The 20,677-nt window shown below is 35.6% G+C and overlaps 1 protein-coding gene across 6 annotated transcripts in view; it reads right to left on the bottom strand.

Annotated features, from left to right (window-relative positions):
- Positions 1-942: 942 nt before the first annotated feature.
- The window catches only part of CSNK1G3 (casein kinase 1 gamma 3), a 132,876-nt gene continuing 113,141 nt past the window's right edge, over positions 943-20,677 (bottom strand). For 5 of the 6 annotated variants that reach the window (XM_059916959.1, XM_059916961.1, XM_059916960.1 and 2 more), the window contains 3 exons: positions 13,525-13,631; positions 12,967-12,990; positions 943-2,949 (listed from right to left, as the gene is read on the bottom strand). In XM_059916959.1, coding sequence (XP_059772942.1) covers positions 2,895-2,949; positions 12,967-12,990; positions 13,525-13,631 — 186 coding nt within the window. In that variant the 3' untranslated portion in view covers positions 943-2,894. The remainder of the gene's footprint in view (positions 2,950-12,966; positions 12,991-13,524; positions 13,632-20,677) is intronic. The other variant, XM_059916962.1, reaches the window with a different exon arrangement.

Below are 20,677 nucleotides of genomic sequence, written 5' to 3'. Positions count from 1 at the left end.
GTAATAATGTGCATGCCTATTGCTGAAGCCATGTTAAGTTTCTGTCACTTGCAAAAGCAAAGGGTGCTAATGCAACTATAGTCATTCAGATTGAACTCTAATCTTATGTCAGATACTTCTAGACAGGGCCTTTTAACCCATGCTTAACCTGTTATGTTTCATCTCTAGATCTTATTGTTTCTGAATGGTGGTGCTTAATGGACACACATGGGCTTAGTGTGTGCTGCTTTGACTTATCTTACCTTTGGCATCTTTCAGTAAACAGAGCACCATTTTGTAAAACCCATTAAAGCACCTAGCACAATGATGAACTGTGAGATACTGTCACAGATATACGCTCTTCATCTGGAATGATATTAAAGTCATTCACTTAAAATTGGATTTAATAATATTTCATTTCTGTGAACATCATAATATGACTTCATTTTTGAAATTAGTAAATTAAATAAACTGAATTTTTAAAATTCCTATCTTCAATTAGTGAGTGGCATTATTTTACCCATATTAGAGGAAAGGGGAAAGAGCAAGTTTAAAAAAACTACCTTTATTTTTTATTTCTTTTTCAGTTACATACTTTTAAACAGGGATGTGTTTCATTATTCAGACATTCAGGCAATGTTGACTTCATTAGTGTTGACAGAAAAGAAGCATAAAAATGCAAAACATTGTTGGCTTAACCTGAACATACCTGCATTACCTATTATTGACCAGTTTGTGTTGCCAAAAGACTTATTCCTTGGCATTAAAATGGAGCACTTAAAAATATTGCTAAAAAGCAAATGTCTACACACTGGTCTTTGCAGCAAATAAGGGTATTTATAGTTTTAAAATATTTTAAGTCCATAATTGGATTAATATACACACCTTCTTATGTATAAGGAGTTCAGATCATATAAACACTGTACAGTCCAAAAACCCTACTGAGAATAAAACTAAACAGGCTTATGATAAGAAATACAGATATCGCATGTATTTACAAATATCATAGACACACAAATTTGGTCAAATACTGTAAAGAAAGAAGTGGTTTCACATTATAATGGCCAAAACATCCATCTACCCTGCTCAAAGCAAACAAAAATAAAAACTCAGTATGTAACTCCTGTAGTTTTAAGACATCATGACAGTATACAAATAGATAAAATGGAAACGGTTGACCAAATTATACAAGTGTTTTCTAGGCTGAGTGTAGGTCTTTAAAATCAAGAACTTATAAAGATCATTCATAGGATTCAGAGCAACAATGATAATGTCCTGATTTGCGGTATTCATATGGGTGCCTAATTCATCAAAAACAATGCATTGAACTTTTGGCTAATAAGAAAAATAAATTACAAAGTACAGTTAAATTCCTGTAAATGCAATAATGAAGTCAAAAATGTAGATTTATTTACTTTAATTACATATTTTAAATGTTACCTTGAGACAATAAAAATAAATAAGCATGCCCGGAGGCACACACTTAAAGACAAAAAGAAGGGGCTGAGTGGAAGGAGTAAGCAACAAGTTCATAAATGAAAGGTGAATGTGAGATTTGAACAACATAATTATCTTTCTAGCCAGTGTTTTTGTCTTAACTCTCCTTGCAAATTCTGGCTAGTAGAATGTGACAAATGTATACCTGTGTCTTCATGGCTTAAAACAAAGCATACTTGAAAAGTGGAATGGGTTTCCTTTTTTTACAGAACCATTACTTTGTTCATATGCAGGCACTTCAAAAGACTATGGGGACAAAGCACCTGACCCATCCTCTCCAAAATAGTTTTCAATCATCAAAATTATGCTAAAAAGTAGGAAAATTCCAGAGAACCAGCAAAGTTGAATACAAGAGACTAATGTGCACAGAGGGCAATAGAGTGACCCCGTTTTTATTGCTGAGGGTCTTTTTTTAAAATCAAAGGGCAAATAATTAATAAACAGACACCATTGTGTGGCACATCCAAAGTTTTCTGCTTAAGGAGAATGTAATCGTTCAGCAGCAGGTTTCAGTGGGATCTCCTTAGACTTCAGCCTCATATGATGCGGTGAGATTCACATTTATTCCTTCTCCTTAGTGTATTTTTCAAAAAACTCCAACATATCTCATTTCTCAAAGTATTCATTTCTTGCTGTCTAACATACATTATTAACTGGAAGCATAAAGTTACATTATACAAATATTTTGCATTTTTAAAAAATAAGCGCTTTTGCCACTTCGGCAACACTGTACTTCACATAGTGGTGCAACAAAAGCAGAGCTCATATTTACCACACTACTTGTGATTCATTTTACCACTACCATCTACCAAACCCATAGAGCTTTTTCCTCAGTACCTCTGGGCAGTAACTGTACCATGATTTCACAGAGAGAATGTTAATATGACTCATGAATAGCAGTACCGTCAGTAACAGTGAAATCAATGCAGATGTCACACAGATAATGATCTTCTCAAGGGATAACTTCTTTTAAATATTTGGGCAACTCTGTTTTCTCTGTTGCATTATCCACTGGGGAGAAAATTCCTCTTTGATTATTCTCTTACAGAAGTTATAAAAACCAGATTAGGTATATAACTGGTTGACATTTAAGATACTGTACTGCTTTCTACAACAGGAGGAGAGCTTCTGAAAAATGTTCTACGGAACAGTAATTCATCAATACCACCTCATTGGTCCATTCCATTCAATGATGGGCAAAGCACTCATGTTTTGACAAAACTTTAAAGCTTCCATAAAAGTTAAATTAGAAAAAAATACGAATGTAAGACAACCACAAAATGAAGTATGAAAGTATGACATTTTTGTTTCTAACAGTGAGTCCTTGAAAATATATGTGGTCACTACAGAGATGATTTTAATCACAAGACAGCAGATGAACACGTAAGTAACTCCCCATGATCTGTCTGTGTCCAGAGTCATTTGTGGCGCTGTATGGTTTTCCTTTTCCTTCGTTTGAAAAAACAGCAGCACCTGCAGATGGAGGGAAATACTCCTTTTATTATAAAAATACTAAAATGTTTCAAAGTAAGGCTGAATCTATCATATTAACTTAAATGTCATAGAAAGCCACGGGCTAGTGCAACATAAACAGTGAACATACTAATGAAGCATATATATTAGTGAAACGATGGCAGAGTTGTTACTATCATTTCATCAGTGTGCCTTTTTAGAATAGCAAGACATTCTATGCAACATTAAAAGGAGCCACTAAACTGAAAAGGCTCTGCACGAAGACTAACTAAAAAGCCATAAAGTTCTGAACCCCAACTGACCCATCACATTCTATTTTAGATACTAATTTCTGGCAATGGCATGCTGTTATATAAAGTACATCTTATGTATTCTTTCCCTTTTTTCCTGGTATTCATATATGATTGTTGAAGCCATTGTTAGAAAAGCAATAATGAGCCTAATTTGGGGATTTTATTTTCACTAAGAATTAGTTTAGATTCCAAAACTAAAAAGATAAATCCCCAAAACACTCTTCAACAAACATTTTCCATCATATTTACGAAGTGGAAGAGAGAAAATACATTAAAGAGAATAAGAATGCTAAGATTGGCACTTTTAATTCTTTAGAGGTTAAAGAAGGTCAAGCTGATCATAAGTTATTTTAATTAAGGTAAAAATATGCTTAACATTTAAAATAGCATAATCAAGATGATTCAGTTTTGCAATTGAAAACTGATTCAGTTTTTGTAGTCTATTTAAGAAATATCTGGTTTTTACTCCTAGGCGGAAAAAACGTAGACATGATCCCTGAGAGAACTAGTTTTTCTCACAGTAAATTCTCCTAGTCATGAGAAAATGCAACACATGTAGAGCAATGCTGAGGTTGGTAGGAACTGAAAGTTAAATGAGAATCACTGATCAGCAACTAACAAAACAAATACACACACATGTATATATATTCTAAAAGTCTAGCATTCCTTCAAATAAAGGTCTGGCCATTTTCCCCTTCCATACCTAAAAGAAAGTCAATCTATCAGAATATCAAGATGACAGGTACCACATATAGAGAGGCTCCTTTTTTTTTCCCCACTGAAGTCCTTACAAAGACGTTCCTTTAATTCTTACCAGCCCACCTTCATAAAACAATATTAACTCAACATTTTCAAGCTAAGCGTAAAATAAAAGAGACCATGTAGCTTCAGGTGTCCTATCCAGCAAAAGATCATGGAAGATGAAATAAAGGCTAGATATCGTTATTTCTGTGAAATAAATGTAAACAAAAATCCACACTGTCCAGTTAAATTACATACTCTCTCCACTCACATTATCTTTAGTCAAAAATAATTTCAGACCATTTATTGTGATTTATGCCATAATTATGAAATCACTATGGGGCATTCAAAACCAAATTACACAATCGCATTTTTAAATTGCATTCAAGTAGTACATAATGACTAGACCATGGAATGTGAATAATTCAAAATTGTATATATCAGCTGATAAAGATTCAACTAGAAATATGTGCCATTATCAATCCTGATGGGTTTTACTCTTACTGAGGTAACTACCAGAAAGAATGGAAATAAATTACCCAATCAAGGGCCTTAAAAAGAGACACCACTGTAAAAGAAGACTCTAGGCACAATACATTTTTCCTAGACTTAGAGAAGTAAGTCAAATTTTTCTAACTGTTAGGTACCTAATACTTTCTCAAATCTGTTATATATATTTTCTAAAATAAAAAAGCAAAACAAAAAACTACTAGGAGATAAAAATCATTATTCTAAAAAGAACCTTTCAATTAAAAACTTAGAAAAGAGTTAGAAAATGTCCATATTGTAAAAAAAAAAAATTAAAAAATTGGTATTTAAAAGAAAGACCAAATAATTAGAATATTAAATTTAAGAATATGGTCATATATCAATGGAAATTTATTGTTTAATATAAAGTTTTATTAACAATGTTCACTGTTCCTAAATAATGTCATTTGTCTTTTCAAATTCCTAAGTATATTCTTTTAAAAAGTTTTCTACTAAAAAAGTGTTGTAAGGTATACATAAGCCTTTTGGAATGGGGAATTGAATATAATAGATGTTTTGATGAACAAGTTCAAATCTCAGCTTTACCACACTTGAATTAGTACTTCACCTTGTCTGATTTATTTTTTACCATTAATCTGCTTTCAGTTCTGAGAGTTGAGTGCTTCCTATTTCCTAGGTAATCTTTCCTTCCATTGTGTAAGTATTGTTGAACACAGAAAACTACTCCAAGCATTTATTTAAGATTAAATAAGATCTTCAAATGCATTAAAATTGTAGAGACCTTTTAAAATCAAAAGCAATCTAAAACAGACATCTATTTTTTAGAAATAAATCCCACTGAATAGAGTACACCCTTGAAATAGATTTGCCATTTGCCTAAGTAGAGCTGGCATGCTATTAAACTGACTACCACTAGAGGACAGCATTACTTTATGCGATATGAATGCATCCAAGTACAGAGAACAGAGATGCTCTCAAAATATGATATACTCACAGCAGTTAAGAAGGAAATTGACATTAACCTTGCGGCTGACTTCTTAAAAGTCATTATCAAAACAGCTGATTTATAGTCTTAGTGATTAATGAATTAGGTCTCATCTCAATTGCCCTGAGCACTGAGTCTAAAACACTGTTTCTCGCATATGGCCACTCTGACACACGACTGTGTTATTTTCCTCAGTACATAGTACTAATCTGAATTTATTTTATTTATTTACTTACTATCTATCTCCACATAGAATGTAAGTTTCCTAAGGTCTTGCTCACAGATACATCCCACAAATGGGCACAAAGTTGGTACTCATTTAATACCTATTGAATTAATGAATGATTTGCCTCATAAATGCAACTAACTTCTAGAGTAAGAACCTGGTCAAAACTCTAAAGCATGTTCTAAAGCTAAAGTTCTTACCCTTGGGCCACAGACCCTAGTGAAACCTTACAAAATACAGATTTTAGTGCCCGTGGAAGCTTTTCTGGAGAGAGATGATTTGCACCAAATTATTAAAGGACTCTGAATTGCAAGGAGCACTGCTTTCTATATCCAACTGCCAGGTCACCCTTCTGAGTCTCCATTTCAATGAGGCCTCGTCCTGGATGCAATAAGCTGACCCCTGGAGATACTGAGTGGACACCATGTCATCAGTTCACACGAGAGCAGGCAAATGCATAAAAAGAAACCATGTAATTTTAACTTGGTACAGTTGGGGGGCGGGTGGTATTGGAAACAATAACTGCAAATAACAGCAGAGATTCCGGGAATCAGCACATACAGAAGTTTTCCCAGATGACGTGAGCAAGTTATTTTATCAATAAATTCAATTATCTGGTCTTAGAAAATAACTCACACCTTTACAATTTTCAAGGATATTTTCTCTCCTTGCTGCTCAGTGGCTACATTTTCTTATCCACTAGTTCATACCTCATGTGGGGTCTCCTCAGATCTAGGCTATTGACAACTACCTTGGGGAAAGAATAAGCTGACCAGACATTTAAATCATGTTCTTGTCAATGATTCTCTTTTTCTTGGCTCTTTCTTGATTATTCCTTGTGTGGTTCCAGTGAGCCAGTAGGCCCTCACAAGTCAGGTTCATGCTTCTGACCTGATCATTTGGTGGCTAGCCTAGAAGCTTTGAAGCCACATCTCTAGTCTTAAATCCTTTGGGAATAAATGTTAAGTTCTGCTTCTGATGAACATTAAGGCTGTTGCTTGAAATACTGTTTAGGTAGGAAATAAGAAATCATAATGGGTCAATGTCCTAAACTCTGTAGAAAACATAGATGATAATAGCCAAGGTTTTCCTATTGACATCACACCACCATTTCCCGTTATTGATTGCCCTTTTCTTCTTGGAGAATATGGCTTGTCTTCCTGGATTTACGTCATATACTTTCTTCTCAAAAGTCTACCCAGAAACTGAAGCATGTTCCTCTGTCTGGATCTGAAGTTCTTTTTTTTTTTTTTAATTTAAAATAAAGTTTTTTCTTGATTTTACATTTTTTTTTAACATTTTTACTGCAGTATAATTGCTTTCCAATGATGTGTTAGTGTCTGCTTTATAACAAAGTGAATCAACTATACATATACATATATCCCCATATCTCCTTCCTCTTGCGTCTCCCTCCCACCCTCCCTATCCCACCCCTCTAGGTGGTCACAAAGCACCAAGCTGATCTCCCTGCTTCCCACTAGCTATCTATTTTACATTTGGTAGTATATGTAAGTCCATGCCACTCTCTCACTTTGTCCCAGCTTACCCTTCCCCCTCCCCGTGTCCTCAAGTTCATTCTCCCACTCTCTACGTCTGCGTCTTTATTCCTGCCCTGCCCCTAGATTCTTCAGAACCATTTTCTTTTTTTAAGATTCCATATATATGTGTTAGCATATGGTAATTGTTTTTCTCTTTCTGACTTACTTCACTCTGTATGACAGTCTCTAGGTCCCTCCACCTCACTACAAATAACTCAGTTTCGTTCCTTTTTATGGCTGAGTAATATTCCATTGTATGTATGTGCCACATCTTCTTTATCCATGCATCTGTTGATGGACACTTAGGTTGCTTCCATGTCCTGGCTATTGTAAATAGAGCTGCAATGAACATTGTGGTACATGACTGTTTTTGAATTATGGTTTTCTCAGGGTATATGCCCAGTAGTGGGATTGCTGGGTTGTATGGTAGTTCTATTTTTAGTTTTTTAAGGAACCTCCATACTGTTCTCCATAGTGGCTGTATCCATTCACATTCCCACTAACAGTGCAATAGGGTTCCCTTTTCTCCACACCCTCTCCAGCATTTATTGTTTGTAGATTTTTTGATGATGGCCATTCTGACTGGTGTGAGATGATATCTCATTGTAGTTTTGATTTGCATTTCTCTAATGATTAGTGATGTTGAGCATCGTTTCATGTGTTTGTTGGCAATTGGTATATCTTCTTGGAGAAATGTCTATTTAGATTTTCTGCCCGTTTTTGGATTGGGTTGTTTGTTATTTTGACGTTGAGCTGCATGAGCTGCTTGTAAATTTTGGAGATTAATCCTTTGCCAGTTGCTTCATTTGCAAATATTTTCTCCCATTCTGAGGGTTGTCTTTTCGTCTTGTTTATGGTTTCCTTTGCTGTGTAAAAGCTTTTAAGTTTCATTAGGTCCCATTTTTTAATTTTTGTTTTTATTTCCATTTCTCTAGGAGGTGGGTCAAAAAGGATCTTGCTGTGATTTATGTCATAGGGTGTTCTGCCTATGTTTTCCTCTAAGAGTTTGATAGTGTCTGGCCTTACATTTAGGTCTTTAATCCATTTTGAGTTTATTTTTGTGTATGGTGTTAGGGAGTGTTCTAATTTCATTGTTTTACATGTAGCTGTCCAGTTTTCCCAGCACCACTTATTGAAGAGGCTGTCTTTTTCTCCATTGTACATCCTTGCCTCCTTTATCAAAAATAAGGTGACCATATGTGTGTGGGTTTATTGGATCTGAAGTTCTTATCTGTCCCTACAATGACTCACTGGCTCATCTGCCGGTTGAGGGACTGTTGGTACCTGCCAGACCCCACCCACTTAGGACTCCAGAACCTAGCCTCTCCTCGTCTGGTTGATGAGTATACAGAAAATATCTTTTATGACATCTAAACTTTAGTACATTGACAAAGGATTTTTCCCCTGAAAACTTATACTTGAAATGTAATTTCATTTCTCTAGGTCTCTTGATTATAAAAATGAGAAACTGTTTGGTTAGGCAAGTAAGTTTAGATCAGAGAGCAAGACCACATAACTACTCTAACTAAGAACCTGCAGACCCATCCTCACCTTCAATTTCTTCCTCTCCATCCACGTGCAATTAGTTCCTCAAGTCTGAAATGACTTTTAAAATCTCCCCACCCTCTCATGCTGGCTTAGTTCATAACTTCTTGCCTCCACCATTAAGAGCCTTTTAACTAACTTCTAGCCTAAGACCCTCCTCTCTCCAATCTGCCATCCAAACTTCCCCCATCATAATATGGCCATGCCCTTTTCCTCTTAAATCTCAGCAATGGTTCTTCACTGTCTGAGGCATTAAGTCCACACAGCTTTTAAAATTTGGTTCCAACCTATTTCTATTCTCCTCTCAGTCTCATCCTCCATCAGCCTTCCTTACCAGGCAGCCTGTACTTTAGGAGGAAGGAAGGAAAGGAGGGAGGAAGGGAGGGAGGGAAAGAGGGAATGGAGATTTTCTGCAATCTGAGGAACCCCAGGAAGCAACATAAGTCTCAAACTGCTGCTGAATTAATTTTCTTAAGATTCAATCTGATTATACCATTTCTTGGCTTAAAACCCACAGCATGCTTTCTTGTGCTAAGAAAGATAATGTCCAATTTATTTATATTTTACCTTGCTACTAAAGGCCCTTGAAGATTGGGCACTTAGCCTATCTCAGTTCCCAATATATTCACACTCTCTATGTGCACAGGTTACTACTCAAACTAACCCATTCTTTCCTTCCTCCACATTGTTGCTCAACCTCTTCTTCTCTCTGACCCCCATTCCCTTGCCAAATCATACTCATCTTTGAGAACTAGTGCAAATGTATCCTTACCCACAAAGACTTCCTGATCTTCAGCTAGCAGTGCATACTCCAGTCTCTGAACTCCATACTGCTAATCCTATAATACCTTGCTTTAGACCAGTGATTCTCAATCCTGGTTGCTCCTTAGAATCGGCTTAAAGGCATTTAAAAAATACTGGTAACCAGACCCTACAACTCAGAAAGTACAGCTTATGTACTGGCATATTTTTAAAACTCCCCAGATGATTGTGATATGAAGCCAGGATGAGAACCACTATGTAAAATTCACTGGTGTACGTACTATCTTCTCTAATGGAACAAAAGGGCCCTGACTTATCTTCATAATCATCGTATTACCAAACACACAATAACTATTCAGTAAATGATGGAAAGGGGGAAAAACAGAGAAACAGAGAAACAAAGGAAAAAAGATGACTTCACAGTACTTAAAAACTCAATAACTAAACTTAAAAGAAGCCTTGTTCTCCTAAATTCCTGGAAGAAATGATGAGGGTGCTATCATTTGTATCACCTGCCTTAAAAAAAAATTTCTCCGCTACAGTAAAAAAAGGTAAGGCAAAATCTCATTACTAATGAAGGAGCCACTTTATCTTGGGGGAAGAGACTATTTTCCATCACTTGGAAATCATACATTTACCCCATGAGGTACTATTCTAGGAAACATGAGACTCTAAAATATCCGTTGTAGAATACATTCTAGTAATGAGATGGGGTGAGAGGGATCTCTGCCAATCAGAGGTAAGAAGAAAAGAAGGAAGTAGGAAACAAATTCTGAAAAAGAATTCTAAGCAGGTCTCTAGCTACCCATAAAATGGTGGAAGAGAGAAGAGAAGCATTAGACGCAATTTAGAAAAAGAAATCACGCTCACATTTCTTAATCACAGACGAAGAGGATACAAGGAATGCAATAATAAGCCTGTAGGAATGTCAGAATAACCCTGATTAAAGACAAGACAAAATGCTGTGTGTTTTAAAGGAGTTTTTAACTAGTGAAGAGTTGGGGAAGATCTGAGGATCTCTGTAGCCCATCTGGAATAAAGCTTCCCTGAAATCATGGATTGCTATCCATTTTTCTAAATAACTGCTTTTTTCAGATATAATTCACACATCATTAAATTCACCTTTTTAAAGTGTATAATTCAGTGGTTTTTAATGTATTCAAAGAGTTTTGCAGCCCTCACCGCTACTTAACTTCAAAACATTTTCTTCACTCCATAAAGAAACCATATAACCTATCAGCAGTCACTCCCATCTTCCTCAAAGCTGCCCTAGGCAATCACTGTCTATTTTCTGTCTCTATATATTTGCTTATTCTGCATATTTAATGTAAATGGATCATATAATACGTGGCCTTTTATGTCTGGCTTGTGTCACTTAGCATCGTGTTTTCAATTTCATTTTTTATATTGTTAACTGATAGCCCATTGTATGGATAGACTACATTATGTAGTCAATTATTTAGTAATAATTTGTTGAGGTCTTGGGGATCTTAAGATAAAAAAGACCTTGTTTTTAAGAAATCCAAGAAGTTTCAAGAAGTGGGAGATAGATAAAGAGAATAACATATATCAATGGCAGACTTAAGGAACTGACGGAACATAGACTTCAGAATGGAAAATGAGGCTGGGAAAGACAGGCAGGAGCCAGACCATGAAAGGCATGAAGGGTGCCTTGCCAAGTGATCTAGACTTGACACTCTATGCAAAAGAGAACCTCACTTCAGGAAGAGTCTTCCCACCATTTTCCTTTTTCTCATCTTCCAACACCTACAGATAAAAACCCAAACCATAAATATACACACTCACGCCCATCTCAGCTAAATAAATTACTACTCATTCTTCAAAGCCCCCTCCAAAAAGCATTCTCTGATCATCTTGTCAGTAAACACTCTTTTTCTTTACAAGCTCTAATGGATTTTTCATACCTTTTTCATAGTATTTATCATACATTGATAAATGCTAATACAACTGCAATCACCCCCACTGGAGTATGATCTACTTAAGGGCAAGGATACTATCAGATATTTCTGAAATCCAAGCAGTGTAACTGTTGAATGAATACATGGAAAAATGTAATAGATTTGGTGGAAAGCAGGTCTCTCGGAGGATGCGAACACAGAAGAGCCAGTTTCAGTGAAGAGTGGTGTGGAGGTAAAAACACAGAATACTGACGGAAGAGGCACAAGCCTGGGAAGAGCACAGATGAGAGGTCACTGGCAGCCAGAAGCGGAGAAACAGATAGGGGTGATAATGGCAACTGAGCACTTGCCATGTGCCAGACAAAATACCTGTGCTTTATCACATTTAATATTCTCAACAACCTATGAGGCAGATATTATTAGCCTCATTTTACAGGAAAAGAAACAAGCTTGAAGGAAACAAACAGTGGCAGAAGTAGGATTCTACAACCTATGTTTAATTGCAAAGGCCATGTGCATTCTTATCTGCCACATGCCACCCACCTTTATAACCGTGCTTAGGATTGCACAAGCACATATATACTGTTGCTTTTATTTTTGACGTAAAAATACAAAAGTATGTAGCTGACTAATTATATCCTGAAATCCACCAAACTAAGTCATACTGACTATGAATTAATTCCACAGTCAAACTGGTTAAAATGGACATTTGATCATTACTCTTTAAAAAGAAATATCCACAAAAGTTTCCTCATCTTGCAGCCAGCAAATGAGCATTTATGTAAGGTTCCCTTTGGATATGAGTAGATGAGTAAATGTTCCAAAATTTACTAATTTAAACAACTTTCTTTATTCACTCCAAGGCTGACTCAAAATTTGTCCTGAAATTGAGAGAAGCATTTTAAACACAGCATTATGACTAAAGGCAAGGGCAGGAAAATAGTTTAAATTCAACATTATTGCAACAGATAAGAATATTATTTTTCATAATATCTGTAATTAGCAGGAACTATTTAGATGAGGATTTTTCATAACACTCTCTCACTATAGTTTATCATGAAATTTATCAATGTATACCATGTGTATTCAATGGCAATATAATTAGTAAATGAAATACTGGTTTAGTGATACTATTGCTATGTGTATTTAACAATTACAAACAGGAAAAAAAGAAAGCTTAACTCAAAAACTTGCCTTTCTATTTAAAATAGCAAATAAAGCCTTGTGTTACAAAACAAATGCATAAGCGCAAGCAAGGTTGGTGTATCATCTACTCAATAAAAAAGTGCCCCCAAATCTATGTCACTTGAAGCAAAAAAGTTGCAGCAGGCAAAAGAGCTCCTCAATTATTTCTTGCTTTTCAGAGCTAATGTAAATGACATCAAATACTTTTGGACAACTTTTACCAATTATAATTTCTATGTTGAAAAGTTTGTTTTTAAAAAACACAAAATGGTGCTAAATCTTTGAAATAACAGTCAACGGAGCTATTTCTGCCTGCCTACACTTGAGAACTCACCACATGTTCAACACTTTCTGGCAGCTAAACACAAAAAAAATACAAGGAAAAAGAGAGAGAGAGAGAGAGAGAGAGAGATCATCAGAAACTGCCCACATTGAAATTATCACATTGTTTTTCACGCTTAATTTTTTTCCAAGCAGAATTATTATAATTTACTTTAACAAAAAAAAAGTAACTTAAAACTAATACTAATACATGCAGCATACTACAAAATTAATAGTTATTTATTCTTATGTTTACAGAAAAAAATGAGCATCTATATAGTGTAGCAATAACTTTCATGCATCAACATTCCTAAAAATAAAAAGCTAAAAATATGCTGTTAACTCTAAATAAGAATTTGAGCATAGTTCTTAAATAACTATTTTTGTATTATTAAAACATCTACTGAAATAGCGCTATTTTAAACTTAGTGATTAAAATAAACATACCACTTGTTTTGCATGCATCTATTCCTTGAAAAAAATTTCCTTAAATAACTGTAATGACTATAAATCTCAAACATGCACAGTTTAAGAAAAAAAAGTTACTAGATCAGGCAAAACCAATACATACTTGGTTTCATCCATCACTTCTACTTCCGTAGGGGCTGTGATAGGTGCATTTGAACGTCCTGCAGTAGGGTCATCTGTGTTTAATTCTCCATTTGTAGAACTTACAACCTGCAAAAAAGAAAAAATACACATACACACACACAAAGTAATAGGTTATACAATGATAAAGTATTTAAATTAGAAAGTTAATATGAGGAACACAAAACAATTAGTATGCAGTTGTTCATAACTGAATATACTAATAGGTCTACATTTTATTAATGATAAGGTCACTCATTATTTGCTTTGCAACTTGCTTCCTTTTCATCTTGAAATCTGTCATTTGGTTTTTAAGGCTAATGCAATCAGTTCCCTCTTGTGTGCCAATATCTTTTGGTACCTTGCTACATCATGAATTACTTCCTTTGGAAACTTCAATATTGTTCCTTCCAATGGATCCTTCATTTCAATCTGTAATCATGCTCAGGTCTCACTCTCATGTTGCCCATTCATTCACCCAGTTGTTCAAGCTCCAAATCCAGAAGTTACCGTGATTCCACTCTGACTTAAACCATCAGCAGATCCTGTTAAATCCTCCCCTGACACACACCCCAAACCTAATTGGTCCTCCCCACTCTATGACTACCAGATCTGCAGTCCAGGCCACCATTATCTCTTGAGTGAAGAAGAGCAAAAACCTATTAACTGGTCTGCTTTTACCCGTGTCCACCTCCCATTAATGGATTGTCTACACAACAACCAAGGTGCTCCTTTTAAGATGTAAATTAGATAACACATAATTCTCTGCTTAAAGCTCTTCTAATGTCAACTTCCTGGTTTCATTTAAAATAAACATCCATACTCTTTACTCCAATTTACAAAGCCCCACAAGATCTGAATCCTGCCTACCTCTCTGATCTCATAACACTTTCCCTTTACTCACTAGCCTCCATCCAATGTCAAGGTTATTTCCACCTTAAGGCCTTGGCACTATCTATTCTCACTCCCTGGAATTCTCTTCTTGATTATTGTCTGTCTTCTTACCTTTCAGATTCTCAGAGAACATCTCTAAAACAGGACTTTTCCAACATACAATCTAGAACTTCCATGCAGACACACTCTTACATGTTATACTTCACTTTTAACTCTTTGTATAGCATTTATCCATGTCGATGTTTTTCTGATTGACTGATTGATGTGTTTCTTGATACCCACCCCCATCTCCATTAAAATTAAGCTCCGTAACAGCAAGAGCCTTGTGTTGTTCCCCAAGAGATCTCCCCACTCTATCTGGCACAGAATAGGCACTCAATAAATATTTGTTGAAATAAATGAATACATGCATGCATGTATGAAATCTTAAAGCAAGATAAAAACCATAACAAAACTCCCAAATTCTCTTGGTCCTACAAAGTCACCTTACTGTCTTATCTCTTGTTTTCCTCCAAACTTCTTGAAAACTATTGTCTTAATTTACCACTTCCATTTTTATAAAATTCTCCATTTATTCCTTAACTCCTCCCAATCTACACTCTGTCCCTATATCAGAACTCAAACAAGAGTTTATTTGAAGGTTGCCAACGATTCCTAGAAAATATGTTAATAGTCTTTGTTCAGTCTTCATTTGCCTGTACATCTCCCTTATGACTTGGCACCAGCTAATAACTTTGGAGTAAGACGAATCTAGATTCAAAACCTAGTTCTACCACTTACCAGCTATGTGACCCTGGAAAGACATCTTACCTTGCTAAACCTCAGTGTTCTCAACTATGAAATTGGAAACAGAAGTATCCATTTAATAAGGTTGATATCAGGATGAAATGAGTATATAAAGTGCAGTGACTGGCATATAGTAAGAGTTCAACAAATGGTGGCCATCATTATTACTGTCAGTCTGACCTAAAGTGTGGCTTCAACTGTCATCTCTATGTAAAGGATTCCCTGAGCCTAACCACTCACCCACATGGCCAGTTAGCTAGACCAAGTTTGGCACCTCACTCAGTATTTCTAAAACCAAATTTATCATACTCCCTTTTAAATCTGTTACTTTCCCTATAGTTCCTATTTCTATTAAAGCCCTAGCTTCTTCCCAGACCTCCAGGCTCAAAATCTAAGAATCATTTTTGATGCTTTCTCTACCTGATCTCTTTATAATGTAACAAGGGCCTAAGCATCAGAGTTGACAGGTGACTACTAGACTTAAGACTTCCATTTACAGAAGCCCATATTTCTAAAACTTAAGTTCTAAGAGGCTACAACACGTCAGGCACTGCTCTAGGAACTTGGAATACCATAGTAAACAGAGAGACAAACATCCCTGCCCTTGTGGACTTAATAGTCTAGTTTGGAGAAATATGCTCTCTCTCCATCAACTCAAGAAAAATAACCAGAAATTAATCAATGTATCTAGATTAAGTCATGATTTATATATATCCTATATGGAACAAGTACATAGAAATGCATTTGTGCCTACAGCTGAAAATATAAAACTGCCTTGATCATCTTTAGAGGCAATCCAATGGAGGAATACTCCTATGTCTAAGTCGCCCTCTCTGCTTCTGTGGCACCTGCTTCCTCCTTTCTGTCATTCTATTGATCTCTGTGGCTCTGTGTCAATTTTTTTCTCTTAAAATTCTCCCTCTTTCTGAACACATTAAAAAATACTTATTTGTTCTAATTACTGAATATAATTGGGCTCTTTATTCTTAATTTTTAAAATGTCAGAGCCTCTGCAATGAACTGGAAAGGAATTAGAAAGCAGAATTCTTATCCTATACTTTTGTATTCTCCACCACCTTTAACTAGCAGAGTGCCTCGCATGTAGTGGATAATCGAAACAGTTCACTGAACAATTTCCATTGTTCTTTCCTTAACATAATTATTCAATGGGTTTCTTTTCCCACTTTTGTTCAATGGCCCTAAATAGGTGGAGGGAGACTTACAGGCAGCTCCCCAAAAGTGTCTTCCCCTACTTAAGCAGCACAAATGAGAATTTGAAACTCAAGTACTCTAAATTTCCAGCAACAGTAATTATATATGCATTATAATTATAAAATCTGATTTATGTCACTTCACACACAGTAATAAGTGACTTTAATAGTCTTTATTTTAGTGAAATGTTTCAAGTTTCATTCTTCCTGGCTGATCAGAACCAGATCAAAAGGAAGTAACATCTGACTTTATGAATTTTTTTAATGTAATTTTCCCTGGGCTTCCCAGACTCCCTAACCCTCTGAGTAAAGGCCAATATCCCAGGGTCAGAAGAGAAGCAATGTGGTGACGGATTTCTGTGAAGCTGACCCACTTAAAAGTAGTGATGTGAGAATGTATCACAGCATTAAAATTGTTTCCACTTAAGAAAACTAGTGGTCTTTTTGCAAACAGATTTTAGAGGAAGAAACAAAGACATAATATTATAAATAATGTGTCAATATCTTCCTGGAAACCAAAATTTGGCTTATTTTTGTAAGCCAAATTTTGAAGAATGATTCCATTTAGGTAACATTTCTAGAATTATAACTCACACTAGAACATAAGAGTCTCTGAAATATTAGTGTTTATCAGGCTCCTTAACGAAAGTATATCTAAAAATCACAGATGCCTTGAGGTCTGACATTTCAAAAGAAAATTCAGGGGTTTTATTGCTGCTGTTCTTGTTCTTAAAGAAAATTTCTGTTATTCCCACTTGATAAGAAACTTAGTGCAATTCTTGTTTTAAGAGGTTTATAAAAAAGGCAACTAGGCCACAGTTTTACTATCACTGTATCAGAGTTGAAGGGGAGGCAGTGGGGAAACAGCGTGCAGCTAAGCGTGGGAGAAAAACAATGGTCCATTTAATGGCTGCCTGCCCAATCTAATTCCAAAAGAAGTCATTCTCAAGGACTTGAGTACAAAGATAACACATGGTATCTTTGTGATCAACCATGTCAAACAGCCAATTAATACAGTTTCCAAATATAATGAATTCAAATTAGTTATACTACTATCTTCCTAATTTGGAGTCTTGTAAGCATGTTACCAAGCGCTCAGTAGAGGCACAATATATTAATTAACCAGATCTTCATCTATCCAATAAATATATTAGAAACATTAAAAGATTATCTATTTTACTTACCCACTCAGCTTTTTCTAAAAGTCATCTATAAGAAAGCACACTAGTAAATAAGATATAGTTAAAAGAGTAACTTCCAAAGAGTTTATTGGACCTGTGCTAGGGTTCACATAACTATATGAAACCAACTTTCCAACATATTCTAAAAGCTATAGAGTTACAATTAATATTCTTGATATTCCAACTGATAATCCAAAGGCCCAGTGACACACTCACTGACTTTCAGCAAAGAGAAACCAAAACGGATTCTCAATCTAATGTTCACTTACAGAAGTATTAAGCAGAGCACTCTATTCTTTGAGTATTTCAGTCTTCAGAGATGTTACTGTAACTGTTACAGGCAAAGTGCTAAATTCCTTAACTTGAGATATCTGGTTTTCTTTAATTAACAATAATCTTCTGATGTTAACACTACCTGCCCTTTGTTGCAAAACTCCTATTTATCCTAGCTCCCCCCATCACCTCCTCGGAGCAGTTCTCTAAGGGTTACTTGACATGCTGCCTTCTGGGCCTGACATCCTAAAACTTCCTGCCGAATTAAACATAACTCTCAACTTTTAGGTTGTGAATATATATTTTTAGTCGACAAAACCCCAGCATTTAAAAAGTCTCCTGCCTTTTGTTTTGGGAAAAGCAAGCTCAGTTTACACTATATTCTTTTCCCTACTATAGTAGTTATTAAAATCTTTCTTTACTGCCAGAAAAAAAAAAAATATCGAAACAAATGCGTAATGCTGATTTACCCCAATTATAACTAGACAAGGAATTCCCTAAACTAAATAAAAAAGATGAACTGGAAATTATTTATGTAATAAAGGCAGTAACTACTCCCCTTCCACAACCTCCCTCTCGTATTCAGACTTCAGTACCCCTGAAAACAATGAATAGAAAGATATGACTGTTCTAGTCACTCAATTCTTTTTCTTGTTAGTACCTCAGTATTTTCAAAGATTTGATAAAGAAAACTGAAACTGGTTATCTGAAACATTTTAGAAAGGTCTGCATTAACAATTAGCATGATGGAGAACTGACTCAGATATGACATCTATTACTCCTCTGACTTTTAATCACATATGTTTTCTTACGTTTCATGATACATTTGTCTAATTCTTTTTTCTGTTATCATCACCTGTATCTGTATTTCTGAAGTGACACCGACTAAAATATCAGACTGCTTATTACAACAATTAATGTTATTCTTATATTTCATAATGTTATTCTGGCTGCATAACACATCTGCACCACTTGTGATTCTGTCCTTTTTCCCCCAGCGTCACATTGTTCCTTAGATGCAAAGCAGAGGATTTTCCAAACAATCAGAAGGTATCCCATACCATGTAAAATAGTAGTGCCCTTAACAGCTGTCTTCTTCCCTCTGCTTGCCATGCCCTCTCAGCTTTTTTTGGATCAGATTTTTAGTTAGCATCGAGCTCCATGGACTGTGTTACAGTGAAAGGCTCGACACAGTGGAATTAGAGACTAGTACTATCTGCTGCCAGCGGTACATTTTAAAACCTAATTTTGGAAATCCTGATTTGCCAGGTACTGACCCCTCCCTTTCCCTCAACCCCCATACCCAACTAAATTCTATCTTCTAATTATCTTTCAAGTCCTTTTATTTCTCTTCATCTCCACTACCCATCATCTCTCCTCAGCTGTGGACTTTTGAGAGTTGTGTCCTTGCCTTAGACTTGTCTCCCTTCAATCTAGTCTCCAGCAAAAGTAAGCTTTGTAAATACTAACCTAATCAAGTTAGTTCTCTATCTAATTCTCTTTATGGCTACCCAATACCCTCAAGACCAAAGTCCAAGTTTAATAACAAGACCTTTTAGGTCCTTCACGATTTGCCTCCTGCCTACCTGTCAGTCTCATTTCTCAATACGTACCAGCTTGACCAAATTGCATTTAATTCCTCAATCTGTCAATCTCTCCTCCACAGTCTTAGGTATGTTGTTTTCTCTGCCTGGTACACTCCTTTCTTAACCCCTTCTACCTTCTTCGACTGCTAAGCCCTACTGATTCTTCATTGAAAATGTATGAAAAAATAGAATATAAATAATACCATTTTTTCCAGGAAAACTTAACCCACTAAACCCAAGTTAGGTGCTTCTACTATACATTCTCATAGCACCTTGTACTTTCTCCACTTATCACACTGTCTGTTTATTAGCCTTGCCCATTAACTGAAAGCTCCACGGGGACAGGCACCATATTTGTTATTCTCCCTTTTATTCAAAGAACCTAGCACAGTGCCGAGCACCTAGTAGACATTTATATATATTTGCTGAATAATGAATAGCCAAGAAACTGAAAGTGGTAGGTCTAAGCTTCTCAGCCATATTTATTACCAGTGATTCTAAGGGGAGCAGGAGGGGGCATACTTGTTCCCTGAAGAGCTTTTCCAAAACACATAAAAGCCAAGAACAGATTCAAAATAAACTCTTTAAGGTATTTGAATATTATTCGTAGTCTCTTAAGTGGGAAAAGTTTATCAAATGTATAGCATTATCCTTCTGGTTAGTAAATTAACATGATTTCACTAAAGAGACAGAATAAAATTAGATAAATCCCATTTCACAATGCATTCGTTTGGCTGTATCTCTATACTTCACTTCTCAGAGGTGGATAAAAATACTAGTCAAGTTTCTTAATTTGCAAAAGCAATAGATTCTACTATTTAGTACTTCCTAAGCCTCAGCCTCTATGCTAAATACTTTAAAAAATTCTCACAACAAAACCATGAGGTAGAGCTATTATTATCTCCATGTCACTGATGAATAATCTAAGGTACAGAATTTGAACTTATGCTGCTCACCACAATTAAATCAACTTGGTAACCTATATGTCTGATCTGTAATAATACACATAATAATTGTGAAAAGATAAGGAGTTCAAATGTAGACTCCAACGTGCAGTTCCTATTAAAAGAACATGTGAAATAATGAGTATCCGAGGATTTTTCTGTAGGTCCAGTCAAAAAGGCAAGAGGTGCTGGTATACATTTTATTAACAGATACCAACCTACTTATTTTGGAAATGTCTTTCCTGAGAAACTATTTGATGA

The sequence above is a fragment of the Balaenoptera ricei genome, chromosome 3, assembly GCF_028023285.1.
Source record: "Balaenoptera ricei isolate mBalRic1 chromosome 3, mBalRic1.hap2, whole genome shotgun sequence".
NCBI lineage: Eukaryota > Metazoa > Chordata > Mammalia > Artiodactyla > Balaenopteridae > Balaenoptera > Balaenoptera ricei.
Note: the sequence above shows the minus strand (reverse complement) of the source record. Positions and strands in the feature narration are given on the sequence as shown.